Source organism: Erythrolamprus reginae, chromosome 1, assembly GCF_031021105.1.
Source record: "Erythrolamprus reginae isolate rEryReg1 chromosome 1, rEryReg1.hap1, whole genome shotgun sequence".
In the NCBI taxonomy this organism is placed as follows: domain Eukaryota; kingdom Metazoa; phylum Chordata; class Lepidosauria; order Squamata; family Dipsadidae; genus Erythrolamprus; species Erythrolamprus reginae.
In genome coordinates, this window is record NC_091950.1 from 396,231,474 (window position 1) to 396,255,195 (window position 23,722).

The following is a 23,722-nucleotide window of genomic DNA, read 5'->3' on the forward strand; positions in this document are numbered from 1 at the left end:
ATGACGTACCCCAACCCAGGGGTCCTGAAGGCAGCCATGGGACATTACTTAACAGAAAGTGCCCGGACAGCACTTGAAGCCATGGAACCGGAAGAGGATGTAATAGAAGTAAGTGTTTCGCAACCTTGGCAACTTTCAAGATATGTGGCTTGCTTCCTAGGGATGATGGGACCAAAGTCACCCAATTGGCTTCATGCCTAAGATGGGACTAGAACTCATGAACTCCTGATTTGTAGCCTGATGCCTTAACCCAGTGATGGTAACCTTTTTTTCCTTGGGTACCGAAAGAGCGTGCATGTACGAGTGCCCACACCCATAATTCAATGCCTGGGGAGAGTGAAAACAGCTTCCCTCATCCCCCAGAGCCCCTCTGGAGGCCAGAAACGGACGGTTTCCCAACTTCTGGTGGGCCCAGTAGGCTTGTATTTCACCCTCCTCTGGCTCCAAAGACTTCCCTGGAGCTGGGAGAGGGTAAAAAAAAAAACGCTCCCCCATCTCCCAGAGGCTCTCTGGAAGCCAAAAATGCCCTCCCAGAGCATCTGTGCGAGCCAAAAATCAACTGGCCGGCACACACCTGCACATTGGAGCTGAGCTAGGCAACGGCTTCGCGTGCCAGCAGATATGGTTCTGCGTGCCACCTGTGGCACCCGTGCCATAGGTTTGCCATCACTGGCTTATTCCATTTACTAGCTTAGTTCTCCTTTTGGTAAGTAGCTCAGACTAGTATTTTTCAACTTCAGGAACTTATAAGATGTATGTGTCAGCGTTCTAAATAGCATCTGAGAAATAAAACAAGTCCCAGTCCATTTCTCTCGATCAGAGCTTGATTTATTAACAGAACCATGTTAGCGACGCCATTGTCATTCCGATTCTGAGTACTTCCCAGAATCCCACCTAGGTTAAGGTTCATCTTACACCCCCCACACCCACAAGTTCATCACGAGAGCCAGTCTGTGTGCAGGAGTTTATCAACTTCCTCTTCTCTTCAGTTGAGGCAGAACAAACGGTGGCCTTGACATGGAGAAAGGAATCTTTGGTTGTGTCTAGTAACTTTCCCCTGTGACTACTCACTACCCCTCCCATCCCCCTTTGTGTTGTATCAGGCTGAATTCTCTAACTCCACATGAAGACTTCGGCCTGACAGTATGGACTTCAACACAGAATTCCACAGTCAGGGAAATGTGGAAGTTGAGAGGCAAATGTCTAAAAATTGCCAAGATTTTAAGAAAAAAAGAAGAATTTCACTAAGAAGAAAAAATAAATATCACGAGTTTAATAGGAACATCTTTTGGCTGCTTCAGCTAAATAAGACTCAAACCCAAAACTTTAGGGTTGATGACCCCTTTTGAGATTGTGTGTGTGTTTGTGTGTGTGTAATGAGTGCTGTCATAAAATGCCTGCCACATCACTGACTTGCCTTTGAGTGAATGGTTATTATTTAACATGTAACCATTCACTTAAAGTTAAGTCAGTGATATGGCCAGATACACTTTTTAGTTTATAGGAATATTAATGAAGCCTATGCGAGGAAGGAGAGGTGATCTGGTTTGCTACATTTAAATATTTTATTGGTAGGTTGTAACAATTATGATGAAGTACAACTAAAATATAGCATTGCTAATATGATAAAAAAATATACGTAGTAAGTAAATAAGTGATGTTTGAAGAAATAAAAGATAAATAGTAAAATATCAGAAGCTGTAGAAATTGAATAAATAAATAAATAAAATGCCAATATAGAACAAGCTCAATCCTTTAATACGTTAAATCTAGCCATATAGATGATTATTCCATCTTCTAGTTTAATACAGTCTTTCTGATACTTAGTTTGCATACTTTGTTCCTAAAATTGAGAGGTGGTATATTGATGCATATTAGTTTTTATGTTTATTTTAATGAAAAGAATTGAAGATGTTAAAATATTACTGAGAGTTGGTGTCTGGCAGAAGCCAAGCAAGTTGTCTGTAAAGCCCCTTGAAATATTTATTCATGTAAAAGGCATAAATATAGTGTGATTAATTGGGACTAAGAAATAAAGATTGTCACCACCACCACCACCACTTCCGGAGCTTCTTGGAGAAAAGATGAATGAAATGGATTAAAAAAAGTAAATTCATTTGTGTTCTGAAATTTTGCAGAGCCTGGAGACAGTGGGGGCCTGAATGGGAGACAACAGGCTCCAACTAAACCAGTGATGGTGAATCTATGCCATGGGTACCACAGGTGGCATGCGGAGCCATATCTGCTGGCACGCAAGCCGTTGCCCTAGCTCAGCTCCAATGTGCATGTGTGTGCCAGCCAGGTGATTTTTGGCTCACACGAATGCTTTGGGTGGATATTTTTGGCTTCCAGAGACCCTCTAGAGGGTGAGGAAGGGCATTTTTACACTCCTCCTGGCTCCAGGGAAGCCTTTGGAGCCTGGGGAGAGCGAAACACAAGCCCACCAGAAGTTGGGAAACAGGCAGCTTCCGGGCTCCAGAGGACCTGCAGAGGGTGGGAGAAGCTGTTTTCGCCCTCCCCAAACACGCTCATTCAGAACCCAAGGGGAAAAAGGTTCCCCATCACTGAACTAAACCCTGGTGAGATAAAGTGGCTGGGGATAAGCAGTTCCTCGGAATATGGAGACATATCACTTTTAGTTCTGGATTGGGTGGATTACTCCAGATAGACCCAGTATGCAACTTGTAGGTACTCCTAGACTCATGACAGTCATGGATAGGAGGCCCTCCGCACAACTTTGCGTGTTGTGCCAATTGCACTCAATTGTGAGGCTCTGCACTTAGTCCTGGACAGCTACTTGGATTATTGCAATGCATTCTATTGCTAAGATGTGGAGACTCTAGAACAGTGGTTCTCCACCTTTCTAATGCTGTGATCTCTTAATGCAGTTCCTCCTGTGGTGGTGAATCCCAACCATAGGTTTAGCACCAATTCTTCCAACAGAGCTTTAAGCTGATTGGCAGGAAGGTCAGAAGGACACCCCTGCTGTAAACGGCCAATTGGTCGGATTGTAAAAATATATATTGCTCAAAAAAATAAAGGGAACATTCAAATAACACATCCTAGATCTGAACGAATGAAGTATTCGACATTGAATATTTCATTTGCACAACTATTTCATTTTCACAACAGCATGTAAAATTGATTGTCAATCAGTGTTGCTTCCTAAGTGGACAGTTTTATTTTACAGAAGTTTGATTTACTTGAAGTTATATTCTGTTTTTTAAGTGTTCCCTTTATTTTTTTTGAGCAGTGTGTATTCCAAGACGCCAGAATAGAAGCTTTAATTCCTAACACCATGGGAAATTTGTCTTTTCCTGTGGTCTTAGGCGACCCCTGTGAAACGGTCATTCGACCCCCAAAGGGGTCCCAATCCCCAGATTGAGAACCACCGCTCTAGAAAAGAGTGCAGAGAAGAGCAACAAAGATGATTAGGGAACTGAAGGCCAAAACATGAAGAACAGCTGCAGGAAATGAATATGTCCATTTTAATGAAAAGAAGGACCAGGGGAGAGATGATAGCAGTGTTCCAATATCTCAGGGGTTGCCACAAAGAAGAGGGAGCCAAACTGTTTTCCAAAACACCTGATGACAGGAAAAGAAGCAATGGGTGGAAATTAAACAAGGAGAGAAGTAACTTAGAATTAAGGAGAAATTTCCTGACAGTTAGAAAAACCAATCAGTGGAACAACTTGTCTCCAGAGGTTGTGAATGTTCCAACACTGGATGTTTTTAAGAAGATATCAGACAACCATTTGTCTGAAGTGGTGTAGGGTTTCCTGCCAAACCAGGGGGTTTGACTAGAAGACCTCCAAGGTCCCTTCTATCTCTGTTATTCTGTTTTGCTACCTTTGAAGAGTATTTTGAAAGTACAATTGATCCAGAATGCATTGGTGCAGACAGTTTTGAAGGCCCCTAATATGACACATGTAACACCATTGTTATGCAATCTGCATGACATATAATTATTTAATGTTTGTGAGTTTTATTTTGGTGTAAGCTGTTCAGTCACCTAAACCATAAGATGGTGGCAAATAAATTTGATAAACTCATACAAACTAGCCCTGGCTTGGAAGGGGAGACCAAATCAAAGCAAGACCAAAGCTTGTGCATATTCTTGGAGATCTTAAAATATTGAAGCAAACTACTACTGAGTTATGTAAAACAGATAATGAATAACATCCTTCCTCTGTGCTTATTTCCCCCCTTTTCTAGTTGGGTCCTGGGAAACAGATGCCAGTTGTTGGACCCAATCAAATTCTGGACATGCCACTTTTCACCAAGATCCCACTTCTGCCTGGCTCCAATACCATGTTTTACAGAACAAACTTGGGTGAAAAGGTGAAGAGAGACTACCTCACTTCTGTTTTCCATAAAATGTTGTAAAAAGCATGCAACCAGAAAACATGTTTAGGGGGCAGGCTGCATGAAAACACCTTGTAGAAGTGTCCCAGTGTTATTTTAAAATAGCTGAAACTGTCCTGAGAAAGAAATTCAAAAGTAAAAATGGAAAGGACCCTTAATTCCTCTGTTTCCTGGCACTTTCCTCTCTTTTGAAGCTATCTTTCTTAGTAAAAAAACCAGTGTGGGAATTCTCTCTCTCTTTTCGGAGGATGTCTTATTTTTTCCCCATGTGCGGGAGGCCTACTTCTTCTGCTTGCGCATAGCCGCAATGGACAGGAGGCCTTGCAGTGTGCTGTGCCACTGCTTTGACACGGGGGCTGGTGGTGGTGGAGCTGCCCCATGTGTAGTATTGGGTTGCTAGCTGGTACGAGCCACACTGCGTACCGGTAGCGAAAATGGATCTGCGCACGTAGTTCCATGTTGCCAGTGGGCATGCGTTCCCCAGTGAGATTTTGCTTCTGTGCATGCACAGGAAGTAAACTCTCATGAGAGAAGGCAGGTGCATGTGGGATTTCGGCATTTTTTTTGCTTCTGCGCATGTGCAGAAGCAAAAAAACCAATGAAATCTCATGCGTGCACATATCCTATAAAACCTATAAAGCCCTTCATGGCATCGGACCAGAATGTTTCCGGGACCGCCTTCTGCCGCACGAATCCCAGCGACCAGTTAGGTCCCACAGAGTTACCTTCCCCGGGTTCCATCGACTAAACAGTGTCGTTTGGTGGGACCCAGGGGAAGAGCCTTCTCAGTGGCGGCCCCGACCCTCTGGAACCAGCTCCCCCCAGAGCTCAGAATTGCTTCCACCCTCCTTGCCTTTTGTAAGCTCCTTAAAACCCACCTCTGTCATCAGGCATGGGGGAATTGAGATATTCCTTTCCCCCCAGGCCTATACAAGTTATGCATGGTATGTTTGTGTGTATGTTTGGTTTTTAATAAGGGTTTCTTAGTTATTTTAAATATTAGATTTGTCATATGCTGTTTTATTATTGTTGTGAGCCGCCCCGGCGAATCTTTGGAGAGGGGCGGCATACAAATCTAATAAATAAATAAATAAAATAAATAAATAAAATCTCATGGAGAGGATGTGGGTGCACATGAGATTTTGGAAGTTTTTTTACTTCTGCGCATGTGCAGGAGCAAAAAAGTTGCCGAAATCTCATGCACGCACATATCCTCTCATGAGATTTTGCTTCCTGTGCATGCGCAGAAGCAAAATATCGCTTGGGCATGCACACATGCAGGCTGGCAATGCGGAGCTGCACACGCATCGTTCCGGTAGCGGCGGTAAGTAGGAACCCCCGGTTGCCCACATGCCCTGCAGCTACTTCCCTCAGGGCCCCTCGGCCAGACCATCCATGCCCTGACACCTCCCTTACTTTGGGGCAGCAGCGTCGGGGTCATCTGCCTTCCCTACTGTGCTTCTACCTTGTCTGCTGCGGGTGCCACCACAGGAAGACGAACCTCCCACGGCCGCCTGCCTCTCTAGCCCATCAACTCTCAAATTTCCTGCACCCTGTGCTGTGCAGCCAGATTGTGTGCCTCTCCCTCCACTTTTGCACCCACCTTCTGCTTGGACAGGTTATCAACTGATCTGCACTATGCAGGCTGTGGCTGCTGCTGGACACCATCGGCCCCCATGCTCTCACTGTCTCTGGTCCTGTCCATAGCCACCCCATTGATGATGACTTTAACTGGGGCTTATTTTGGGGTTAGGGCTTATATTAGGAACATGCTAAAATCAGGCTAGGTCTTATTTTTGGAAAATACAGAAACATAGAAGACTGATGGCAGAAGAAGACCTCATGGTTCATCTAGTCTGCCGTTATGCCATTTCCTGTATTTTATCTTAAGGTGGATAAACGTTTATCCCAGGCATGTTTAAATTCAGTTACTGTGGATTTACCAACCATGTCTGCTGGAAGTTTTTTCCAAGCATCTACTACTACTTCTACTACTACTACTACTAATTATTTATTAAATTTGTATGCCGCCCCTCTCCGAGGACTCGGAGCGGCTCACAACAATAAAACATCATATACTACTCTTTCAATAAAATAATATTTTCTCACGTTGCTTCTGATCTTTCCCTCAACTAACCTCAGATTGTGTCCCCTTGTTCTTGTGTTCACTTTCCTATTAAAAACACCTCTCCTGAACTTTATTTAACCCTTTAACATATTTAAATGGGAAGGTCTTATTTTCAGGGAAACAGTGTATCCTATCCTATCCTACTACCTACCTACCTTCTTATCCATCCATCCATCCATCCATCCATCCATCCATCCATCCATCCATCTATCTATCATATTTCTAAACCACACATTTCGCTCAAAGAGGGGCTCTTTGGCATGCTTTTATTTGTAAATGTACTTTTTTCTTTATAGGTTCTTTCCTAGCATGACATTTCATAATATTTCTTTGTATACAGTATTTGTAATATTTCTTTGTATTTCTTTGTCCTCTAAAGTAATTGATAGATCAAGGATGGTGTTCCCCTCACTTGGTGTGTGTGTGTGTCCCAGTAAGTTATATGGGATGCCATCTTTCTTTGTTCTCATCAATTTTTTGTGTTTCTTTCAGCTTTATCAGCCGTCAGCTACTTTTGATCTGACTGACCCATACTGTAAGATCATGGCCCCCAAATACAAAAGTCTTCATGACCCCCACTTGCGTGCTTACTACAAGCGTAAAGACAATCTGCGAAGACTGAAAAAGTCTGGCCTGATCACTGACAAAAACAAAGTAAGTTTGTGCCCATTCTGTCTTCTATTAAAGTTACTAAAGCAACCATCAATAACATGGTAGAAGAAAAAAACAGACCCTGAATTAAACAGTGGTAAATATCATCGTTAATCTTATTCCGAAGTCTATTTGTGATTTTAAATACAAACTGTGAACTTGGCGCTGCTATCTGTGGGTGCCTTCAATGTCTACATTTATCTTTTGAAAATAGACATTCCTTGTCAAGACTCAAGGACCTCTTTTACTCTTCGGAGTACATTTTTAAGATATTCCACATTTTCTTTATCCTAAGAGAGTCCCAAATTGGACCTTGTGTAGGTTTCATGTACAAAGTCCTTACAATCCTGCAATTTTGCAATCCTGCAGAAAATATGCTAACACACCCAAGCCTGTTTTCCCCCAGTTCTGACATATTCAACAGATATTCCCGGCTTATAGATTGAAAACAATACGTAAATTGATACTTAGAGTTGAATCCTGGGACTGAAGAGACTTGAGACAGGTTTAAACAACAGCTCTTTATTGCAACAGTGAGTAAGATCCAGCAGAGTGCCAGGCTGACAGCTTCCCCTTTTATACGGAGCTGTCAGATGACTCACTAATCAACAGTCTCCATTCTCCCGCTTGAATACAGGACCTTGGAGTAAACTATGCAGTCATAAAACTTAAAACTTTAGGGCAAACTTCTTGGTTTGATCCAATCATTAGCATACATAGTCTCATAGGTAGTAGGCAGGGTGTTAGGAACCCTAGTGCGGTGTTTCCCAACTTTGGCAACTTGAAAATATCTGGACTTCAACTCCCAGAATTCCCCAGCCAGCATTCACTGGCTGGGGAATTCTGGGAGTTGGAGTCCAAATATCTTCAAGTTGCCAAGGTTGGGAAACGCTGCCCTAGTGGACCTGCATGGTTCAGTAGGGGAGTTGGCTTCGGCCAGAGAGGTTGGGTCTGTTGTCTCTGGCTCTGCCCATGGAATCTCCTGGAAAATTTCGGGTGGGGTCGGGAATTCTATTGGAACCATTTTGAGGTTGTGACGTTGCTGGAGACCAGGATAATCAAGTAGGTGTTCCATTGAATCAACTGTAGGGAAATTATTTTTAAGGGACTTTGCAGTATTGGGTTCCTGACGGTACAGATGAGGACGCCGCATCAGTAGTAAAATTGGAGCAGTGTGCACAGCTTTGGGTCCCTGGTGTGCACCCAGATGCAGATGTTCAGGAAGCAAAATCTTGTGAGGGGACATGTGCACGCATGAGATTTCAGAAATTTTTTGCTTCTGTGCATTCTACTTGACTGTAGAAAATACGACTCTAGCAACAGAGTGGCTAATGCCTGGAACCAATGTTCCCTCTAATTTTTTTTCAGTGTGGACGGAAAAGTATAGTGTCTGAGCGGCAGTCCCCTTGGGACTGGGCGGCATATAAATTAAATAAATAAACAAATAAACATACAAACAAACAAACAAATAAATAAATAAGAAAAAAATCCCTTCTTTTTTATTAAAAGAAATTAATAATTTAAAAAAACCAAAATCCATTACTATTGAAACTAAATCAACCAGCAAAACCAAAAACATAACTATTAATAAAAACAGGTGAGGGCTGGGTTTTTTTTCTCTGTTATTATTTAAGTGCTTTTACCATATGCTTTAAATCAAGAGTCACTTCTCTCTCTGTTTCTCTCTCTTTCCTGTCATTCTCTGCCTCAATCATTTTCTCATTTCTCTTTTTTTCTCCCCTTTTTTCTATCATTTCTCTCTATCTCTTCCTTCCACTCTTCTCTCTCTCTCTTGCTTTCTCTGTCTCTCTCTCTCCTGCTTTCTTCCTCTCTCTCACTCTCTTCCTTCCTCTCTCATCTCTCTCTTTCTCTCTTTCTCTCTCTTTCTCTCTCTCCCTCTCTTGCTCTCTCTCTTTCTCACTTTCTGTCTCTTGTTTTCTTTCTCTCTCTTGCTTTCTCTCTCTCTCTCACTCTTTCTCTCTTGTTTTCTTTCTCACACTCTTTCTCTCGTTCTCTCTCTCTTGCTATCTCTTTCTCTCCCCCCTTTCTCTCGTTCTCTCTCTGTTCTTCTCACAGCAGAGGCTAGCAAAGGTGATTTTCAATGTCAGGCGCACGCTCCCCATTCCCCTGCCAGCCCGCCCAGAACATTCAAAATAAGAAAAGCCTTATTGAATATCACCTTCGCCGGCCTCCGCTGTGAGAACGCCTGCCCCGCCTCTCCTGCAACCCCATTGCTGAGAGCCCGGGATGAAAGTGCTCTCGGCAAAGGGACTGTGAGACGGACAGGACGTGCGTTCCTGGTGCAGGAGGAGCCGCGCCCAAAGGCAGGAGGCAGTGGAGGAGCAGAGGGGGCGGATCGGGTGGGCGGGGAGCAGCGCCGAAAGGCCGAGGGGGCCGGAGGCACCGTGGGGAGGCAGGGGCGGCCGCGGATCCCTTCCCTTCTACTGCCGGCGCCTCCCTGCCCCCGCCCCTGCCGCAGGCTGGCAGGGGGATGGGGAGCGCGCGCCCGTGAAAAAGGGTGTGTGTGGGGGTAGTTTGGGGCGCGCGGTCATGCGCGCAGCTTACGGGGAACGCTGCCTGGAACTCACTACCCGACTCTGTGATTTCGTCACCAACCCCCCAAAACTTTACCCTTACACTGTCCACTGTTGACTTTGTCCGATTCCTAAGAGGTCAGTAAGAGGCGTGCATAAGCACAATAGCGTGCCTACCATCTCTGTCCTAATGTTCCCTCTTATCAGTACCCATCTTGTGTATATAAACAGTGTTATACCTATGTATAAATATAAATAAATATGATTTCAGCAAAAGAGTGGTCAACGCCTGGAATTCACTACTGGACTCTGTTGTTTCTTCCCTCAATCCCCAAATCTTCATCCTTAGATTGTCTACAATAGACCTCTCCCCTTTTCTAAGAGGTCTGTAAGGGGCATGCATTAATGCACCTTTGTGCCTACCATTCCTGTCCTAATGTCTTTTTTATCTTTTCTATCTCTACTTTATACTTATATTATGTTAAACATACTAAAATACAATACGATATTTGTGTGATAAATAAAATAAATAAATAAAAAATAAATATTACAAATACATACTTGACAAAATAAATAAATAAACATGATAATTGCAAATACTAAATGACATTTGGCATAGCTGAATATTCTTTTTATAATATAAGTCCATTGGTACAGTAGCACATCTGTATAACTGTCCATTATCACACAGTTATGCCTTAAGCTACCAGTGTAAATATATAGTATTAACATATTCTGATTCCAGAATATGATTCCGATGCTTGGCAACTCACTTATATTTATGATGCTTGCAGTGTTCTGAGGATAATATGAACCACCTTTTCAGCCTTCTGATAAGCAAAGTCAACGGAAAAGTCAAATTCCAGAATATGATCCTATTCACAGTTAGATTGCTTAAATTCTAATTAAACCTCTCCTTGACTTATGACCAAAACTGAAACCCATATTTCCATTGCTAAGTGAGATTTGCCCAATTTTTCAACCTTTCTTGCCCGAGTCGTTAAGTGAATTACTGTAGTTGTTAAATTAGTAACTTGGACATTAAGTGAATCTGGTTTTCCCATTGATTTTGCTTATCAGAAGGTTGCAAAAGGTGATCACATGACATCCTCCCCCCCAGGGGACAGCAACCGTCATAAATATAAGTTGATAAGCATCCAAATTTTGATCATCTGACCATGGAAATGCTGAAACAATTGAAAGTGTGAAAAATGGTCATATGCCACTTTTTTCAGTGCCATTGCATCTTCAAGTAATCACTAAACAAGTGGTTGTAAATCAAGGACTATCTGTATTTTCAAGGCCGGAGTTTAATAAGGAATAATTAAAATGATACACATTTTTTTCAAACATTTTAAGAATATTTATTTTCATTATACTCCACATTTATTAGTATACATCAATTAAATATGTATAATCACATATTTCCTAATCACTGTCAATTTCCAATACTAATGATGGTTACTACCACATCTCATGAAGCTCCTCTGGAATATCTTGTTGGACTAGGTCCATGATGGTGAATCTATGGCACATGTGCCACAGGTGGCAAGTAGAGTCATATCAGAGGGCACGCGAGACTTTGCCCTGTGTCAGCTCCAGCATGCGTGTGTGCGCTGGCCAGCTGATTTTCAGCCTTGGGAAAGGCCTTTTCACCCTCTGGATCTCTAAAGCATCTCTAAAGCCCTGAGACAAAAAAATTGCCCAACAGACAAACCGGAAGTTCTGAAAAACGCACTTCCGGTTTGCTGTTGTGCTGTTTTTTGTACTCTAGAGCAGAGGTCCCCAACCGCCGGTCCGCGGACCGGCACCGGGCCGTTGGGGGTTTTCAGCCATTCCGCGGCGCCAGGGCCCCCTCGGCCTTTCCGCACCACCAGCGGCGCTCCCCCCGCCAGCCAGCCAAGCCCCGCGCCCGCCGGAACCGGCTCCTCGCTCTCCCCCCGCCGCCCGCTGCGTTTGCAGGAGGTGGGGAGGGTCGGGCGGCCCGCCAAGGCCAGGAGGGACGCCGCTGCCCCCCCTTCCCTCTCTCCGCCCGCCGCTGTGCCTCCTTGACGCCGAGAGGAAATGCCGGCAAAGGCTTTTCTCAGCGGAGGTCTTCAATGTCAGGGGCGCACGGGCGGTTGCACGCGCTCCCTATCTCCCTGCTAGCCCACTCGGAGTATTCAAAATAAGAAAAACCTTTGCCGGCGAAGGCTTTTCTTATTTTGAATATTCCGAGTGGGCTAGCAGGGAGATAGGGAGCGCGTGCAACCGCCTGTGCGCCCCCGACATTGAATATCACCTTCGCCGGCCCCACCTCTCCTGCAAACCCCCTTGCTGAGAGCCCGGGGTGAAAGTGCTCTCGCAAAGGTGAGGCGGGCAGGGCGTGCGCGCGTCACCGCTGAGAAGAACGGAGAACGAGAGTGAGTGATAGCAACAGACAGCAAGATAGAGAGAAAGTGAGAAAGAGAGAGTGAGAGAAAGGGGGGGGGAGAAAGAGATAGCAAGAGAGAGAACAAGAGAGAGAAAGAGCGTGAGAAAGAAAACAAGAAAGAGTGAGAGAGAGAGAAAGCAAAAGAGACAGAAAGAAAACAAGAGAGAGAAAGTGAGAAGAAGAGAGAGAAAGAGGGGGAGAGAGAGAGAAAGAGAGGGAGAGGGAGAAAGAGAGAGGGAGAGGGGGGAGAGATAGCAAGAGAGGGAGAGAGAGAAAGAGAGAGGGAAAGGGGGGAGAGATAGCAAGAGAGGGAGAGAGAGAAAGAGAGAGGGAAAGGGGAGAGAGGGGGGAGAGAAAGAGAGGGAGAGAGAGAGGAGATAAAGGAAGAGGAGAGAGAGAAAGGAAGAGAAAGAAAGAAAGAGGGATAGAAAGAGAGAGAGAGTGAGAGATGCTCAGTGAGCCTTTCTTTGAAGTTGCCTTTCTTTCTTTCTCTTTCTTGCTTTCTTTCTTGCTCTTTTTCTTTCTCTCTTTTACCTTCCCTTCCTCTATTTCTTCTTTTCTTTCTCCTTCCTACCTTCTTCCCTTACTCTCCCCTTTCATAAGTTTCCTTGCTTCCTTCCTCTGTTCCTGTCCCTTCCCCCCTTCTTTCTTTCTTTCTTTCCTTCCTTCCTTTCCTCCCTCCATTTCTTGCTTTCCTTTTCCTTCCTCCCTTCTTTCCTCCCTCATTCCCTTCTTTCACTCCTTCCTCTCTTACTCTCCCCTTTCACACCTTTCCTTGCTTCCTTTGCACCCTTCTTCTGTTCCTGTCCCTTCCCTCTTTCCTTCCTTCCTTCCCACCCTCCGTCCATTCATTCACCCATTCCTCTCTTGATCGCCCCTTTTACGGCGCCGCTGACAGCTAGCTCCCCCCCACCCACCGGGCCATGGAAAACTGGTCTAGCTTAAAGCCGGTCCCTGGTGCAAAAAAGGTTGGGGACCTCTGCTCTAGAGGGTTCAGGAAGCTTCCTGAAACCCCAAAGTGCAAAAAACAGCACAAATGGGCAACCCGGAAGTGCATTTTCTGAACTTTCGGTTTGCCTGTTATGCTGTTTTTTGCACTCCGGAGCTTCAGGAAGCTTTCCTGAATCCTCAGTGTGAAAAACAGCACAATGACAAACCAGAAGTAAATTTTCCCGAACTTCTGGTTTGCCTGTTTGGGCATTTTTTTCACCCACCATGCGAGGGGAGGGGTAGTGTGGGTGTGTGGGTGTTGTACATGCATGGGGGAAGATGGAAGGGGGTGGGCACATGTACACATGCTAGCACACTTACACACACTCTTTTGGCACACGAACCAAAAAAGGTTCACCATCGCTGGTAGTGGTGAGAGGCATACGAAATATATTAAGAAAATAAGACTGACATTTTAAGCAAACACATTAAATGTCTATGGAACCTCTCTGTCATCCAGGTTATGGTTGTCCCAAAAGTGTTTTTTCAAAAGGCAACCGGGCTTTCCTGTTTCTCTATGAAGAGCTGAAGAAGCTTCTTGGATGAGAAGCAAAACATCTTCAAAGAAAAACAAGAAAGTCCACTTACTTTTTGAAAAAGTACCTTTGGGACAAACACATTAAATGTATTTATTTAATTATTTATTAGATTTCTATGCTGCCCTCCTCCTGAGACTCAGTAACAATTTATCAGAAAAAAGACCTAGATATATTTTGGATTAGGCTTCTCCTTTTGTATTTCTGATGGTCCTGCAAAGATCAGTATTACACTACCTTGGTAAGCTTCTTAATACAAGTTGCTATGTTCTCACTTTTTGTTATTTAGGTTGTGTGCACCTTGAAGGAATTTAATGAATATAGACAGTATTTGACCTCCCGCAAGCTGGAGTTTGAAAAACACTACCTAAAAGAACAAGTAAGTCCTGGAACCACTTGAAATTTCACCCTATGCTAACAAGAATGTTCTAAATATAATTTCTTGTTTTAGTATCCATTGAATATGTTGCCAGGGTTCCAAATAGCATCCAAAACTAAATCAAAATCTGCGGCAAAGGATTTCTCAAAGTTCCAATTTATTAACAGAGCCATGTTGGTACATCAGGCTGAAACCAGAATCTGAAGTCTCTCAGGTTTCACCACCCAATTGCAAGTTCAAGCCCTTGTCCCCATACCCACAAATCCATCACATTATCCAATCGTATATTGCCATGCTGGCAGAGTCCACCCATCTCCTTCAATGCAGGTACAGAAGTCAGAGACAAAGAATGACCATAGTTTTCTAGAGATAATTTGTTATGGCTACCTACTGCCAACCCTCATACCATCCCCCCTCCCATCTCCCCCTAGTAGAAAATGCATAGTAGAATAGAATAAGGTGTGGCAAGCCAAAGATCCCAAATAAAATGGCCTCAGCCTGACATATCTACTATTCAGAAAATTTATCTGGTAATCAATCAGCACAGGAAGAGTGCTGTTTCATTAGTCCCAAAGCCCATCTGACTCCAATTTATAGATGTATTTGGGAATCTCATAACCTTTGATTAAATGGCAATACTCCTTTTTGACTTGTGCAGTTGTTACCTAGAAACTAATATATATAGCATGCTGGCCATAACTCAAAACTTAATAAATAGCTATCAATATTAGTAGCCTTTGAAAGTCTGATGAATGTTCACTTTAAAATCACCCAAATTAGCTGTTTTCATCACTCATGCTGGCAGTGATTTCCACAGTTAAACTATACCTTAGAATTTAGAACTTTATTGTCATTTTGAACTTACAGTAATCAGCATACAGTCATACCTCGTCTTACAAACCTAATTGGTTCCAGGGGGAGGTTCGTATGACGAAAGGTTCATAAGACGAAAGGTTCGTAAGACGAAACATTGTTTCCCATAGGAAACAATGTAAAGTCAATTAATCCGTGCAACCAAAAACCCCCCCCGCAAAAAAAGGGCGTTCGGCGACTGCTGGGAAGTCGCGCGGCTATTTTAAAAGGTGACAGCCAGGCTGGGGGGCTCCCCAGCAACCTCCCGAACCCCGAACCCGGAAGTTCGGCAAAGGTTCGGGGTTCGGGAGGTTGCTGGGAAGCCCCCCCAGGCCGGCTGTCACCTTTTAAAACAGCCGTGCGGCTTCCCAGCAGCTTCCTGAAGACGAACACCAAACCCGAACTTCCGCGTTCGGCGTTCGGAGACTGCTGGGAAGCCGCGCGGCTATTTTAAAAGGTGACAGCCAGGCTGGGGGGCTCCCCAGCAACCTCCCGAACCCCGAACCCGGAAGTTCGGCAAAGGTTCGGGGTTCGGGAGGTTGCTGGGAAGCCCCCCCAGGCCGGCTGTCACCTTTTAAAACAGCCGTGCGGCTTCCCAGCAGCTTCCTGAAGACGAACACCAAACCCGAACTTCCGCGTTCGGCGTTCGGAGACTGCTGGGAAGCCGCGCGGCTATTTTAAAAGGTGACAGCCGGGCTGGGGGGATTCCCAGCAACCTCCCAAACCCTAAACCCGGAGGTTCGGCAAAAGTTCAGGGTTCGGGAGGTTGCTGGGAAGCCCCCCAGCCCGGCTGTGACCTTTTAAAACAGCCAGGCGGCTTCCCAGCAGCTTCCTGAAGCCGAACGCCAAACCCGAACTTCCGCGTTCGGCGTTCGGCGACTGCTGGGAAGCCGCGGGGCTGTTTTAAAAGGTGACAGCCGGGCTGGGGGGCTTCCCAGCAACCTCCCGAACCCCGAACCCGGAAGTTCGGCAAAAGTTCAGGGTTCGGGAGGTTGCTGGGAAGCCCCCCAGCCCAGCTGTGACCTTTTAAAACAGCCGGGCGGCTTCCCAGCAGCTTCCTGAAGCCGAACGCCAAACCCGAACTTCCGCGTTCGGCGTTCGGCGACTGCTGGGAAGCCGCGGGGCTGTTTTAAAAGGTGACAGCCGGGCTGGGGGGCTTCCCAGCAACCTCCCGAACCGAACCCAGAGTTCAGAAGAATTTTGCCTCTTCTTACGAACTTTTTTCAAGTTACGAACCGGCGTTCGGGAGGCTGCTGGGAAGCCCCGCCGCCCGGCTGTCACCTTTTAAAACAGCCGCGCGGCTTCCCAGCAGTCTCCGAACGCTGGTTCGTAACTCGAAAAAAGTTCGTAAGAAGAGGCAAAATTTTTCTGAACCCTGGGTTCGTATCACGAGTTGTTCGTAAGACGAGGGGTTCGTATCTTGAGGTACCACTATATATTAAAATGAAATTCCATTGCATACAGCTCAAACGGTCACCATGAATATTTATTTATTTATTCGATTTTTATGCCACCCTTCTCCTTAGACTCAGGGCGGCTTACAACATGTTAGCAATAGCACTTTTTAACAGAGCCAGCATATTGCCCCCACAATCCAGGTCCTCATTTTACACAGCTCAGAAGGATGGAAGGCTGAGCGAACCTTGAGGCAGTGATGAGATTTGGACCGCTGACCTTCAGATCTATAGTCAGCTTCAGTGGCCTGCAGTACAGCACTCTACCTGCTGTGCCACCCTGGCTCATGTACTACACTATATACCCTACACTACACAAACATGACAAAGCAAGCAAGCAAACAAACAAATAATGCCTAAAACCACACATATTATATAACACAAAGAACACAGTCTAGTCCCGATGTAGACATGTACATAGTGAGCAAAACAAATCTTGCGAGTTTACCAGACAGATGGCATAGGGAACAAAATTGTTACAGAATCTGATAGTCCTACTAAAAATACTTTGAAACCTTCTCCCAGAGGGGAGCAATAAAAACAGACCATATCGTGAGTGTGTGGGGTCTCTAAGAATGCTTTGAGCTCTGAGAATGTAGCCTTTATAAGCAGTATTCTGAATAACAGGAAGCAAGCTTCTTATCATCTTCTCAGTTGTCCTTACCACTCTCTGTATGGACTTTCTATCAGAGGCACTGCTTCCACCAAACCGAACAGTAATGCAATTTGTTAAAATGCTCTCAATAATGCCTTTGTAAAAAGTAGCCAGAACAGAAGGAGAAACATATATTCTCCTTACAGGAAACTGTAATGAGTCAAATGTAGAGGGAAAACATGAAAATCATATAGTCCTTAACCAATCTCTTAAAACACTTCACCTTAATGGAAGTGAGTGCAACTGGATGTTAATCATTAAGGCATATGGTGATAGCCTTTTTGGACACTGGTACAATGATTTCAGTTTTAAAACATGATAGAACCATGGCCTGATGCAGTGAGAGGTTGAAGATGTTGTGAGAAGAGTAGCCAGCTAGTCAGTGTTGTACATACTTCTGATCAGTTGGAGGATGACGAAGATATTGAGGACTCGGATTCAGATAGTGTTTATGAATTAGTGGGGAGCCCAGGGTTACAGGTAGTAGAACAGGTGGGAGGCCAGCCACAAGATGGGGCCATGAGTTCAGGATCTAGCAAGGGAGAATCAGACGCTCGCTGGGTTAACCCTAAATTCAGAAGGGCCCAAAAACGTAGAGAACAGGTTTCTGGAAGAAGATATTAAGGAGAGGAATGGGTTAAATACTGTAGTGATGTATTTGGCACATCAGGGGGTCAGTGGAGAAGAAGGATGGAGTTTCAAGGTTGCTGAAGGGGAAATGGATGTGTTTTTTGCCAGTTTAAAGTAAGCAAAAGTATTCTGTGTTGTTAACTGTCAGTTCTGTTGTTTTTCAAAGTCATGCTGTTAGGAAAATAAATCTTGTTAAGTGGAGCAGGAGAAGGAATGTGAGAAATGCAGCTAAGAGAGATAAGGGACCGAGTGCCTGTATGGAATGTGTCTGAATTACAGGAGAGCAGAGAAATAAATGGAGTTTCTTTATTCATGAAATGATGCATTTAATAAGAGTTATTTGTAATTGCTAAATTTCTACCAGAAACCAGAACAGTGACCACACTTCTTAAGTAGTCACCCAGGGGTATTATCAGCAGCTTTCCGAATATTGGCTTCCACAGGACCTTCCAAATCTCCCTGTTTATCAGGGAGGTGAACAGTCTTCCTTGCTGGAATGTTAGTTGTAGTCTCAAACCATCCCAAAAAGCATATTTAGTTTGTTTATAGAATCTGTGTCACCCTAACCCTAACCCTACAGGGGCTTTCTGATTCTAATCTGAAGGAATTACACCATGAAGATTCCTTGGCCCTAAGCCAGGCTACTGTGTGGCATTATCACTGTATCAATTGGTGGCAGCATTGCACAAGCATTTCATTACAAACTTTTTGTTTCCTACCTGATTTCCAGAAAATGCTGGAGAAACAAGTCACCAAATTGCAAGAAGTTCACGGTCCTCCAGAGGCAGTAGAAACCTCAAAATACCGAGACTGGCTATTGAAAGAAGAAAGACCTACTATACAGGAGCAAGAGAATGTAATGAGAAACAGGTAAAGAACGCAACAGATAGGATAGGCATTTGTACATACTATTTTTCCGCACTTTGTTGGATCCCCTGAGCAAATGTTTTTCAAAGTCATTGATAACTTTGCCTATCTCAGATGACCCACCCCCATATCAAGGCAAAGCTAGGAACAAAAACCATAGATACAAGATAGAGATCAGAAAAGAATTACTTTCTGATTCCAGGAGACCTGGATAGCACTTCCTAGTTCAGAAAGGCCCTTAAGCTATTATCACAGAGTATATTTAACCACAAGCTAGCAATTGATATTTTAGCCTTCTATATTGTATGAATGCAGCTCGTTTGATTACTGTATGATTCAAAGACTTTTCAAACTCTTTAAATTGTACAAGCTTCATTAATAATAATAATAATAATAATAATAATAATAATAATAATAATAATTTATTAGATTTGTATGCCGCCCCTCTCTGAAGACTCGGGGCAGCTCACAACAATAATAAAATAATAATAAAACAAAACCGGGTTATAATCATATGTAAATATTTTGTGAAGGTAATCATAGCAATGTGTTACCAAGTTAAAAGTCGACAGAATAGTTTCAAATCTCAGATTTGAGGACTAGTGATAACTTAGCAGTGGTTCCCAAACTTGACAACTTTAAGACTTGTGGACTTCAACTCCCAGAATTCTCCAGCCAGCTATGCTATGCTATGCTAAGCTAAGCTATGCTGGCTGGGGAATTCTGGGAGTTGAAGTCCAGATATCTTCAAGTTGCCAATGTTGGGAAACACTGACTTAGAGCAGTGATCGTGAACCTTTTTTTGTTCGGGTGCCGAAAGGGCACATATGTGCAGCCACAACCAAAATGCAATGCCTTCCCCCCAAGCATATGTGCACAACCCTCCCCCATGCATGTGTGCAGGCCTCATTGGAGCCTCTGTACCTCCGATTCTCCCAATTTTCACCCTTGGTGAAGGATGGGCCTAACAGGCCTAATGGAACTTTGTTTCTGAACTTCCAGTAAGCCTGTTGGGCCTGTTTTTCACCATCCACAGGCTCTGGAGGTTTTCCTGAAACCTGGGGAGGGTGAAAATAATAATAATAATAATAATAATAATAATAATAATAATAATAATAATAATAATAATGTTATTGTCATTGTCAAAACAATGAATTGTCATTGGCAATGAAAGTCGTGTGACACCCAGACACCAGTCCCACCGTACATAAAATTAGAATAGGTAAATTTAAAAATAGAATAAAAAATAGAATAAAAAAATAGAATAAAATATCCCACCCACTACAAATTGCCCACCCTAAACCACTCAACCATCTAAATGGCCTCCCCACACCCTCCAGAGGGCAAAAAACAGGCCCATCGGGCCTACTGAAAGTTCAAAAACAAAGTTCCGCTAGGCCTGTTAGGCCAGCACCCACATACCTATGTATTTGTGTATTGGACAAATGAATAAATAAATAAATAAAAATAAATAAATACACACTGGAGCTGGCATAGGGCAACACCTTGGGTGCCCTCAGATATGGCTCCAGTGTCACCTGTGGCATGCATGCCATAGGTTTGCCATCACACGCTTAGAGGATATGATAATTTACAGGATACACTTTTTAAAATTTCCTCTTAGTCCCCTTAAGGCGATGTTTCCCAATTTTAGCAACTTTAAGATATGTGGGACTTCAAATCCCAGAATTCCCCAGCCAGTATGGTCAACATTGGGATACATTGGGAATCTTGTCTTAAGGGGACAGGATGAGTTCTGTTTTTCTTCACTTCTGCCAGCTTCAGAGTACAGAGTGGGCATGGATTGGTTTGAAACTGATGGATAATGAGTGGAAATAGTGTTGTTGTGGAAAGGAGTTTCCACTGGCCTCCTCCTCCTCCTCCTTTTCTTATATATCATCTGAATTAGGGATTGCCTCTCTAAGAGAGTTTTTGTAACCCTCTGTCCTCATATAGGTTTAAAGCAGTGTTTCCCAACCTTGGCAACTTGAAGATATCTGAACTTCAACTCCCAGAATTCCCCAGCCAGCATTCGCTGGCTGGGGAATTCTGGGAGTTGAAGTCCAAATATCTTCAAGTTGCCAAGGTTGGGAAACACTGCTTTAAAGAATCTACTTATTGCCATAGTAACTCATGCACCCTCCCTCAAGGCCTTCTTTACTCTCTACCCAGGGATATATATTCCAAAATCTAAGAAAAGGGAATGCAGTTTGAATCTCAGATGGGCATTTCTAAACTTTTAATTCTTTTAATTTATTTCTTTTCTAAAAATAAAGATATTTAGACCTAATCAACCAAGAACTGGAGAAACTCGAAGAGCTCGCTGAAGAGAACCGCCGCCTCAGTTTGGCTCAAGAGGACAAAAAGAAGCAAGGAGTTGAGAAAAGAAAGCAGCTTCTGCTTCGTAAGAAGATGGAAGAGGTAATATGTCTGGGGCAGAAGGGAATAGGGAAAGCTCATACACCCGCCATGTTGAATGCTGGATGTGTTATGACATTGCATAAGCATTTGATTGATTGATTTTAAGTCTGCTTTCTTTACAACATCCCTTATTGACTTATTAAATGGAATAACTCAGCCTACAAAATTCCAGGAGGTTCAGACATCCAAATTCCGAGGAAATAATTCACCAATGAGTTAAATTCACCAATGAGTTAAATTCAAGACAATGTTGTTTGGCGGGGCCCAGGAAGAGAGCCTTCTCTGTGGGGGCCCCGGTCCTCTGGAATCAGCTCACCCCCCCCCCTGAGATTCATACTGCCCCCACCCTCCTTGCCTTCCGTAAGAGTCTGAAGACTCACTTATGCTGCCAGGCCTGGGGCCATTAGATCTTTGCCCCCTGCCCAATGAATGTATTGAGAGAATGTGGAGTGAATGTAATGGTTGTTTTTTATGGTTTCTGGGGGGTTTTCTAGATTTTTAATTAGTTAATTGGATTAAGATATTGTGTATTGTATATTTTATATGTTGTGAGCCGCCCCGAGAGCTCGGAGAGGGGCAGCATAGAAATCCTATTATTATTATTATTATTATTATTATTATTATTATTATTATTAGTAGTAGTAGTAGTAGTAATAGCAATAATAATAATAATAGTAGTAGTAGTAGTAGTAATAATAATAATAATAATAATAATAATATATAAGTTAATCTGATAGGCATCGGCATATAAAAACCAGTAACAATAACTATCTTGACATCGATAGCAACCCTCAGAGAGAGACAGCAACCAACAGCTCAATTTTTGATTTTCAGGAATGGAAAAAAAAAGAAATGTCACTTTTAATAAAAATTGGTGATGATGTTAAACGAGAAGCAAGAATTGAAGAACAGCAACGGAAAACTAAGGAAGATAAACTGAAACGGGTGAGTTGCTACAAGGAACAAGGGTGTCATCCCATCATGGAAATGAAATACAGAACCTTTGGAACCTTCTAATTGTCAAATTCTGCTCTGGGATGTGTTGCGGCTGAGAATACACCTAGTTCTTCCAGGTGTCTTCTCAAGTAGAAATCAAGATGCTCCTTCTGCAGGCTGAATCAAACTAAAATGAGCCTATTCATCCACAGGATAAGTGTGGACCTCCAACTGTGCATTCTGGCTTCTAAAAGCCTTGCCACCAGTTTTCAATGTTTAAGTCACAACGTTTGCAGGTGACATAAAGCTGGGAAGGATGAGTTCTCCTTTTTAGAGAAGAGGATTAAAAAGATCTTGTCATATCTTGTGAAAGATCAGGTCCACACCTGAAAAAGTCCATCTGCTTGTGGTTAGATATGGGTCAATGGAATTCAGGGGGGTGGGACTTAGTTTGCCTGTGACTGGGTGGGGATTCTAGGCTAATCCCTCTGCCCCTCCATTCCCACCACTGGTTCTGCCACTCCTTCGCTACAGATCTAGACAAACTTGAGCAGTGAGCTGAAATGAATAGGATGGCATTTAACAGAGAGAAATGTAAAGTTAGAAAAAATGTATTACTATAGAATGGGGAGGGGAGGGGGAACCTGACTTGTAAAGGTCAGGTAAAGTAATTCTTCCTGCCATACACTCCTCTAGGGCAGGGGTCACCAACCTTGGCAACTTTACAAGTTGCGGACTTCAACTCCCAGAATGCCTCAGCCAGTAGGCTGAGGAATTTTGGGAATTAAAGTCCACAACTCGTAAAGTTTATTTATTTTTATTTATTTTATTTTGTCAAGTTCCTATTGGTAGTGTACATAGATACAACACTGTTTATATTTATTTATTTATTTGTCAAACAATTATACGGTGATAATTTGTACATATTAAACATTTGATAAGTAATGATAAAAAGTAGACAATAGGACAGGGATGGTAGGCACGCCCCTTACATACCTCTTAGAAAGGAGGAGAGATCAATTGTAGATAGTCTAAGGTTAAAGGTTTTGGGGTTAGGAGTAGAAACCACAGAATCAGGTAGGGCATTCCAGGTGTTGATTACTCTGTTGCTGAAGTCGTATTTTTTGCAGTCAAGTTTGGAGTGGTTGACATTTAGTTTAAATCGATTTCGTGCTCGTGTGTTGTTGCGGTTGAAGGTGAAGTAGTCATTAACAGGTAGGACATTTTGGTATATGATTTTATGAACTATAATTAAGTTGGAATGGAGACGATGGAGTTGTAAGTTGTCTAAACCAGGAATTTCAAGTCTGGTGGAGTAAAGGTATTTTGTTGTGAGAAGAGGAATGCAGGACTCTTCTTGTGAAATGTTTCTGGACTCTCTCAATTGTGTTGATATCAGATATGCAATGTGGGTTCCATACAGGCGAGCTGTATTGTAGGATTGGCCTGACAAATGTTTTGTAAGCTCTTGTTAGCAGTTCAAAATTACCAGAGAAGAAGCTGCGAAGGATTAGGTTAACAACTCTTAAAGCCCTTTTGGCAATGTTGTTGCAGTGGGCTCTAGGACTTAGGTCATTGGATATGAGTACTCCAAGGTCTTTGACAGATTGAGGGTTATCAATAAGTTCAATCCCTCCAATATACATGAGATGGGGGTGCTAATAAGAGGGAAACATTAGAACAAGGACGGTAGGCACACTGGTGCATGTTGCCACGGTTGGAGACCCATGCCCTGGGGAGTTCTTCATGAGATAACACAAAAATTTGTTGCTCCTCTGATTCTTAACAGAGTTAGATTCCTGGTGAATATCAAGGTAATTTAACCCCGACGATCCCTATTGTATGTCTCTTTGAAAGCCTGGTTATCAGATACAGAAAAGCCACATTTGTGTCTTCAGCCGGCTTGGGTAG

General features: G+C 43.4%; 1 protein-coding gene across 1 annotated transcript in view; it reads left to right on the plus strand.

The window, feature by feature from the left end:
* FSIP2 (fibrous sheath interacting protein 2) overlaps positions 1 to 23,722 on the plus strand; it is a 93,445-nt gene continuing 69,723 nt past the window's right edge. The window contains 7 exon segments of the mRNA XM_070730245.1: positions 1 to 108; positions 4,216 to 4,341; positions 6,986 to 7,147; positions 13,907 to 13,996; positions 18,318 to 18,457; positions 20,731 to 20,875; positions 21,710 to 21,820. Coding sequence (XP_070586346.1) covers positions 1 to 108; positions 4,216 to 4,341; positions 6,986 to 7,147; positions 13,907 to 13,996; positions 18,318 to 18,457; positions 20,731 to 20,875; positions 21,710 to 21,820 — 882 coding nt within the window.